Genomic DNA, 9390 nt, shown 5'->3' on the forward strand with positions numbered 1-9390 from the left:
TCGTAACATTGGATATTGATTGGACTTCAATTTCCTTACTGTTCCTCATTTAATTATCTTACATACATGATATATGATATATGATATCTCCTACCGTGCCTTGAAGATCGGACTACTGACGGATGGAAGTACCTCAGTAACACACAAGTAGCAGAGATACCAGATAGAAAAATCTAGATCGTAACAGTAACTTTGAAACTGAAAATTGTGAAATATGTAACTATCAGATGACTTTTTTCAAAATAAATTAAAATTCTTATCTAGAGCTCTGACAGACTTCAAATATAAAAATAAAATTTATAAATTTTCTAAGCAAAAATAATGCTAAATACTGAAAGCATGTACCCAGTGGAAACCTTTTCAATTTCTACCAAGACCACAACTTTTGCTGAACTCTATTCAACAGAATATATTTCAATAACTTATTGAAAGACACTGCAGCAACTCCATAACACCAGACTGTTAGAACAGTGCAACAGGACTCTAGCATTGAACATCTGTGGAAAAGAATATGCATCTTATACAGTCACTGCTGCGCTTGAGCAAATTTATCCCCTACAGAGTCACCGTCTCCATCTTTCTCCTTAGTGTGAAATGCAAAGTTTTACTTTATATATCCGTAGCAAATTTCATTTTCCAACTTACTGGTGTGCTTCTACCATTTTCTAGATTAAATAACTTTAACAGCCTGGTTACCCTTCAGTTCAATGAAGAACATAAATTCAACGTAATCTGTATTAGGCAGTGAATATTTTGAAGAAGAAACTCAATTTTTCCCTTATGCACACCCTCATGTCCCACAACCTACATAACTTTCCAAGACCTTGCTTCACTCTTCATCTGTTCTTACAAGCCAGGACTGACGTATACAATGTCATAGTGACAATTAAGTAACAACTTCTGAAGCACTAATTAGCCTTCATTTTAAGAAATTCTAGAATGTAAATTAAAGGAAAACTTAAAACGCTTCAGCTGTGACTTACATAGTATGCTTATAACTGGTATTTGTCAAACAACTGCAAGGTTATCGTTATAAAGATTATACAGCTTCCAATTTGTATCAAAGCTAGTGTATCACCTAAGGGGTTGTAAAATGGTGGGGTTTTGGGTTTTTTTTTAATTTGATTGAAAAAGTTGTCTTGCTGATAAAAGGACCACATCTTGTTTACAGCTTACTTGTGTTACGAGAACTCTTGCTGTTCCTCACGGCACTCTGAGGGATCAAGGTACTGCTTTAGTCCAGTCCTGTACTTGCACTAGTCACTTGCACTGACTAGACAAACAGAACACGAAGACCAGGCTTCTACCTGCCAGTAAAAGTACTTTTCATCTAGCCAGACATCTGCTTTCACAAAATTTTTAAGAACCAAACACTTTTTGACATCTACTCCTCTCCAAAAGACAGTTGAAACCTGTGAGTGAACTAAAAAAATCAGTAGAAACTACTGCACCACAGACTAACAAACAGCACGGTTGTTTTAAGCGTCATTTCCTTCAGAAACCAGGCCAAAAGAACACTCATTTCAGACCCTGTACCAGAGTCTCTGTGGGGGCAAAAACAAAAAAAAGGGAGAAAAAAAATCAATATGCTGAGGAAAAAAGAACTGCTACTGAAAAAGGTACCTGGAGAATACACCATCTCCATCTATTCAACAGTTTATAGTATACAGAAGGCATTGTTTTCAGTCAATTATAACCCAAGATTTCTTTTCATATTTATGGTAACAACATAACAAGAGAGTGAATGTCTACTGTTTATATCTTGATTAGTCAGTAATCTGGAGGTCTAATGCAGAATCAAACAATCAAGTAATTATTCAGATCAGTTCACCCTGAGTTTAATGAATCGTTTTCATTTTCTGGAAGAAAGAATTTTATTCTCCCTCAAGAACACCAGACCTATTTTATTTCCCCTCACCAGTTTCAAAAAATTGCTCCATATTTTAAGATAGTTCCACAATAGAAAAATATACACTGAGTGTAAAGTATTTATATGCGACTTATTCAGTAAGTATCACTTCAAATGAGTATTAACCTAAAGTTTTCTTTATTTTTTAATTAATAATTATCTCTAAGATAACTAAATCTTGATACTTCATCTTTTTTCCACACACACAAAAGTTTCCTTAATGTTGGTGAATGAAAATGCAAAGAGGTATTATCCTTCCATGAGGAAAATACATACATAGAAGATGACGGAGCCTTCCCATTTCATCCCAGTTCTCATCACTAATAGAGTTGTACACCTGAATGAGAACAACTACAGGAAAAATAATTAAAGCCACTGGTAGATCTGAAATCTTTCTGGCAGGACTTAATTTAATAGTATAATATTTTTAAAAAATCCTGTTCATCATTTATTTTACAAACACAAAAGTCTAGAATCTGTACTTACTTCAGCGTGTGTAAAAAATGCTTCTTCAATGTTACCACTGCTTTTCTCCTTGGGATCTGGTGGGATGCTTCTATTTCTTACTTGGAAGTGTGTTTTACTAAGATAACCATCACCAAGATCCTGTGTTCAGAAAACAACAAAAAAAAAATCTGTAACCAAAATGCTAAATGCTATCAGTGTTCTAGAAAATAAACAGAGCATGGTATTTTGTTTAAGCTCCAAGTCTTTTTATAGTCACCAATGACTGCATTGCTTTTCAGCATCTTCTCCCAAGTAGTTTACGCTAGCTGTTGGCGTTAAAGGAAGTCAAAGACCTGAACAGTAAAAATAAAATTTAATACAGCTATTAATTGAATAGGACAACTGCTACCTGGAGATCAGGATATGCACCGAAGAACGGGAAGACACTGCACCAAGGTCATGAAGAGATGAGCAGATATTAATGTATTGACCTATTTCTAGCAATGCATACATGCCTGTATAAACTTCCCAAATCTTGCTAGACTGGTTTATTTTTGCCCTGTTCCCCCTCTAACTTTCTTAAAGTCCTAAAAAAAAAAAATCCAAGCCAAAAAAACCCCATCAACTCTTCAGAACTCATGTGTGCAGTGTCACAACTTCTTCCCTTCTCTGTATCCCTTCTGAGGGTCAAATGTAAGAGAAAAGAGACAAAGCTGTACCTTATCCCAGTTTCCTTTTTATCATTCTGCTTCCCATACTGGGCCACACAGTCTACTGCTGTAAAAGGTTCTTGTGCAATTTCAAAGTGACAGGAGAAGGTTTTAGGAGCTTTCCCCTCTTGCTGACCTGACTGGCCACACACATATAAACATACATTTTCTTTTAATTAGAAACAAGAGGACAGAAAAAGTTTAGTAACAGATCACTGGAAAAACATACACTCTGAAAGGGAGAAAGAGTATACAGAACACAAAGAACAGTAGTTGCATGTTAAAAACTTGTTTCTCGAAGGAAACAAACAAATTGGGCTTTTATTAGCTGTTTCATTACATTTTACTTTAAACACAGAAAGCATATGCACAATATTTGATAAAAAAGGATTCTATTCAAAACAGTCTCTCTACAAAATTCATTAATCTAGCATTAAATTGCTTGACAAGGCTGCAAATTTCACTATAATTTAACTCTTTGGTTAATCTGTCATTGCTGACACAGTTTTGTTTTATGTATTCTGACCTTTAAATCAACACGGGTTTTATTCCAACACACTAGTTCTCTCTTTTCAAAGATACTGTAGAATATATGTACCTCCAAAATCTGCTATGGGCTACTTGTTTACTTTGTTCTTACCAAGTTTCACACATAAAAAATCATAATGCTCTCTAAATGTATTTTTGTCCATGAATTTTTAAGCATGAATCATACTATGTTTGTATACTTCATATACATACACATATACATTGTTTGTATACTTCAGTCCTGGCTCACAACTTTTTCTACTGCATGCCTTATTTCCTCATTAAGCCTCATCAAAAGGATGAATCCACCAAACTTCGCTGGATGTCCTGCGTGCAGAACCAACTGCAGCCTGTGCAACGGAGAACTGAGCATGCAGAGGGCAACAGTGACAGAAAAATACAGACTAACTTGTCAGTGCAGCAGCCACTTGCCTCAACCTCAACACTCTCTCAAGTCTCTCCTTGTTGAGTTTCATGGGAGTGTCAGCAGGAGTAAAGCTACCTGCACTGGTATTCACCCTCCTAAGAGCAGCAAAGAAACTACTACAGCCACCCACAGAGGTAAAATGCCCCAAGGCACAGTGAGGTTTGCTGGAGAAGGGCTGCTTCACTGAAGCGTTCACCTTCCTGAACCAGTTCTTCCTGTCAACAGGAAGGAGCCAAGTGCCACAGCCTGTGCATTCTGTAGCATTTGAGCACCATGAAAAAATACCTATGGATAGCTGGATTTAGCAGTCTCTGTATTTGACAGCTGCATGTCAGAGGCTAGAGGAGAGGGGCAGGGAAGAGAAGCATCCCTCCTGTTGCTCTCCCTGTCATGTTACCTATTTTGCATCCTTCAGCCCCTATAAATATATCAACACTTTAGCAGGGACTTTGATCCCATTAATGTGGAAGGGAAGTCCACTTCTACTCCAGCTATCCTGTGAGTATTATAAGCAAAAGTGAACTGATACAGCCTTTGATATGATTACCTAGATTAACCTAAGTAAGTAAGTCAGGGACCAAGACTGAGTACAGTATTCAAGGTGAGGCCTGACAAGCACTGAGTGGAGTGGGATTATGACATCTTTATCTCTGCTTGTGATGCCCTTGTTGACTGCTTATGCCTTTCTATATCTGGGAACTGATGGTGCCTTGTGTTATTTCCCAATTTCCAGGCTGCCAGAGCTGCCGAGGGAGAAGGCAGACAGAGATTCTTCACTCAAGACATCAACAACATCATACTGGAGTAACTGCTGCTGGGAGAGAAAAGTGGGAATAAGAAACACAAGCAGAAAGCTAACGGGGCAGCTTTCACAGCCAAGATTTAACCATCCACCCCTAATAACAGCACTCCAGTTTAGCTCCATCAGGTCCTACACTAGAGGTGCTCTTGGCTTTTTTACAGCCTTCTTCTGGGAGAAAGAAACAGTTTATAAAAATAACACAGTTTAGAACATTTCACTTACAGTTATAAATACAGGGTTCTGCTTGGGCCATGTGAGCTTATGTCACAAGAGCCAGCTCCACAAAAACAATGAGTATTTCATCATCTAAATTTAATCTCTGCAGAAAACACAAGAACACAAGAACACAGTTCTACAAGCCTGGTTTACTTGTGTGGTCTTACTGCTATCAATGGGTCTATTCACGTGAGTACGGAATGAGGAATAGGATCCAAGTGCATTACATCAGCAAAACTAAGAGTGCCCCAAACTATCCAAAACACATACATAGGTAAAAAAAAAAAAAAAAAAAAAAAAAAAAAAAAAAGAAAAAGGCAAAAAAACAATGAGACATCTTGTTAACTAGAAGCCTCCTTGCCAGACTACATACTATACAAATGGATGATCTCAACAGCCAGGTTTTTATCACACTGAAATCACAGAGTCACCAACTTGACCCATCAAGCAAAAGAAAAAAACACCACCTCTTACAATTCTTTTCATAGGTAAGAACAAAAATCTATCTCATTCTGCTTTTCCAGCAAAGCTTCTTATTCCACAGAAAGTTCAAACTTTGACCAATGTATTAAATTCCCAACAGAGGCTGAGAGCATCTTTCTTTGTTGAATAAATCCTCACAAATATAGCCTTGGACTGAAATCTGAAGTTTCAAATGGCTCATTATAAGAATGGGTTCATTGTAACACTTAGCTAATATTTGCACTCTTTTAAAAACTTCTAGATAGGATGTATCTAAGGCCAGGATTCTGCCTCTTACTGAAATTCTGTTAATTTGTGATTTACAAATGCTAATGTACAATTGCCATAGAAGTGATGGCATACATTTACTGCAGGACTTACTGCACTTCAAAATGGTAGAAGCATGATTTTTCTCCCCCAAATTCATGAAAGCATGCAAAATCACTAAATCCATTAAAGTGCAGAACAAAACCTAGAGCTAGAGCAGTAAATTTTCTACAGCAGAAAGAAGAAATACATGGATAATAATGAGTGCTCCAAACAATCATATTGAAAACCAGACAGAAAAGCAAGAAAACATAGGAAAACCTGTATTGCACACCCACCAAAAAAGTGTGGCAAAAAGACATCCTAGAACAGTGTAGATTTAGTATTAGATGGAAAATAACAGAAGCATTCAAAGTAGAAACCACAAGTACTAAAAACATTTCTGTTCTTATTTACAGAACAAATACAAATTACATAGCCATAAACCATAACTATTAAGAAGTTTTCATTTCAGCAGTGGGTAAGCAGGACATTAACATGACGTGGCTATCACTAGGTATTTTTAAATCAGTACATAAGAACTGCTGATCTTCTTTAAGTTTTCAAGCGCTGTGGAAGCTTCAGAGAACTTTGGATAAAGCCAGCATGTATCAATCTATATACTGGCTAATTTGTGTAACTGTACACATATTCACATATTAATGTCATCCCAAGCAAAAGAACAGAAGACATTATGTATAATGCGGTAAAGAAAAACATACAGTACATGTAGTTATTTTTTAAGAAAAATAGATTTTATCAGAGTAAAGACATGTTTGCTTGACAAACACAAACAATATATGCTCAGACTTCCATAAGATAACTGCTGATTCCACAAGTGGAAATTAACACATTAAAATAATACCACTCTCATCTGACACCCACTAAAGAATGAAAATATTATTAATTCACAGATCTCAAATGTAACTGAAAAAATGGGGAATCATCATAAAAGAAGTGATTCTAATGGAGTCCTGTGGGACTTGTCTTGGCCCCGCACTATTTAAAATTTTGATTAATGACCTAGAAACAATATGTAATTATTATTGGTGAGGTTTGAAAATTAGGGGGAAGCAGCAAATAATGAGGATTGATCATTTATACAGATTTTTCTGCTTGCTGTATGCAACTAACATGTATTTTAATACAAAATATTAAGTCACATATCTAGAACAAAGACTATGTGCTATTTCAGCTTAAAGGGTTAAAGTGATCCTTGGATACACAACCACAAGCTCTTGCCCAGAGTAGGAAAATTTGAATTTCACAGTGATACAACATCCATTGTCTAGTTCTGCCCACAGCTGAAAAAGGATTTTTATATATTAGACAGGATTCAGAGGAGATCCACGAGAATGGTTAAACTACTAGAAAACATGTCAAATAGCCAGGGAGCTCAACATGTTTTGCTTTTACAATTACAAGGTTCTAAAGGATCTAAAACTAAAGTACCAAAACAGGGAGAATTCTGAAAAAAAAAAGGGTGCCCAGCTTAGAAGACAATGTACAGATACCAATGGCTGGAAGATAAAGCTAGGCAGTTAAGATTAAAAGGAACAGCTTCTTCTTTTATATACTTTTTTAACTCGATTTTCAGCACAGCCAACCACTTGAAAGACTTGTTGAAAGCCGTGACTGTTTCTCTAACACTGGGAAGTCTGAAAAAAAATACTGCATAATGCCTTAAAAGACATTTTCTGACCAGAACAGAAATCATCTCAGGTAATCCTACAAGGTTACACCAGAAGGTTCTTGGATTCATGAACCCTATTCAATACAGATACAGGCCTATATCCTCACGTAAACCACCTATGCACTATTTTGTACTTGGACCAGCAGTGCAAAATACCATTTACCTCACATTTTAAACTCCCCTCGAAAAGGATGTTCCAGCTTGTGGTGGTTGTCAACAGTTCAAAAAGGCCAGCAAGGGTATCTAAAAATGAACACAATTATTTTACCTTGCTAGTTCTCCACTCCCAAGCATCTCCTATCCGCTGTGAATGTTTAATAAATTCCTCACAGTACTGCCTGAATCTCTCTTCTTCCAAAAAGAAGTCCTCTTCACCTGCCATGCTACAGGACATCTGCAGAGCAAACCAAATGTTAGTACTGGCACACAAAATGAACACTAAAAACTTTCACTAATTTATAGCAATTTAATAGTAAAATAACAGAGTACTGGGGAAGGGGGGAAGGAGAGAAAACAGGTTCTTTAAAACAAAGACAAATTTCTTCAAGTACATTAGAAAATCAGATATACAAAATGGGTGAAGTTGGAGTAGACCTCTGGAGATAATCTAGTCCAATCCTCCTGTTCACAGAAGGATCAACTAGAGTAGATTGCTCAGGACCATTTCCAGTTAGGTTCTGATGATCTGCAAGGATGGAGATATCACGACCTCTCCAGGAAATCTGTTTCAGTGTTTAATCACCATAGCAGTAAATAATTTGTCTTCTGTTTAAATGAAGAAGTTTACGTATCAGTTTGCGACCAATGCCTCTTGTGCATTCACTACACAGGAGTGCAAAAAGCCTGGCTCCATCTTCCTTGTTCTCTCCCATCAGTATTTTGCACTGACTGTCAAGACACCCTTAACCATCTTTGTGGCCCCTCACTGGACTTGCTCCAGTATAGTGCTGTCTTTCTTGTACTAGGGAGACCAGAGCTGAACATAGTACCGCTGTTTTGACATATATTTCCTTAGCAGCATGGTCCAGCCAGTGACTATACTGCATAGAAGAGAACTACTTCCATAGGCCTACCACCTATTCCTTGGCAAACTAAATGGCTCCACAAAACCTTAAAAAAGTGTCTGTGGACCCAGAGTCTGCACAGTGGCCATGAGAGCCCAGCAGAAGCAATTGCTCCTGCCCATGCCAGCAGCACAGCTCACAATGGCCCAACAATGTGGCTTCAGGGAGTCACAGCATGCTTCAAACAAGCACCTTCCCTATCCCTCAAATGCTTCCCTCCAGCGTCTTAAAGGTAAAATAAAAGCTCCCAGAGGATCTGTCGAATTTTACTTTCTTGCCCCTTTCAAAGAGAATGTATCATAAATGCAGATGGCTCACAGACATCAGGCATCACTGCAGCACCACATTCAAATATTCAAGTTAACGATTACAATTTGCTCACACCTTTTTTTTTTTTTTACAAAAAACACAGAGAACACAGCACCTCATGTAATGTTATTTTTCAGGATCTGGCCCTAAATCACATCATCCTGTCCACCCACGACATAAATCATTAATCTTGCACTTGAAGACACCTCATTTTCAACAGCAGTTAACCCAAGCCCCCGTAACTCCAAGAAAGAGGAAATGTGGAAAACAGGCAGTGTAAACGCTTCTGCAGTTCCCAAATTTCCCAGTTGAGATGATGGACCTTACATCCACCTCCTTTACCTGCTTAAGCACAGGTAAAGGAAAGCACAGCTCCCACATGCGTTTCAAGCAGAGATCACGGAACCACGGAATGGTTTGGGTTGGAAAGGACCTTAAGATCAACTAGTTTCAACCCCTCTGGCACGGGCAGAAGCATGTGCTTTCGGACATTAACAGCTGTGAAGTGCCACTAGGC

The 9390-nt window shown here is 37.7% G+C and overlaps 2 protein-coding genes across 4 annotated transcripts in view; both read right to left on the reverse strand.

Moving 5' to 3' along the window:
- Nucleotides 1-9390, reverse strand: part of ATP6AP1L (ATPase H+ transporting accessory protein 1 like) — a 756678-nt gene that overhangs the window by 108915 nt on the left and 638373 nt on the right. The gene's annotated exons all lie outside the window — the stretch shown is intronic.
- Nucleotides 1-9390, reverse strand: part of ATG10 (autophagy related 10) — an 86154-nt gene that overhangs the window by 76349 nt on the left and 415 nt on the right. Inside the window, exons 1-3 of one of the 2 annotated variants that reach the window (XM_030470298.1) lie at nt 9216-9347; nt 7769-7894; nt 2396-2515 (exon numbers count right to left, since the gene is read on the reverse strand). In XM_030470298.1, the coding sequence (XP_030326158.1) occupies nt 2396-2515; nt 7769-7894; nt 9216-9254 (285 nt within the window). In that variant the 5' untranslated portion in view covers nt 9255-9347. Of the gene's footprint in view, nt 1-2395; nt 2516-7768; nt 7895-9215; nt 9348-9390 lie in introns of those variants that run through there. The other variant, XM_030470299.1, reaches the window with a different exon arrangement.

This window comes from Strigops habroptila, chromosome Z (genome assembly GCF_004027225.2).
Source record: "Strigops habroptila isolate Jane chromosome Z, bStrHab1.2.pri, whole genome shotgun sequence".
NCBI classification, from domain to species: domain Eukaryota; kingdom Metazoa; phylum Chordata; class Aves; order Psittaciformes; family Psittacidae; genus Strigops; species Strigops habroptila.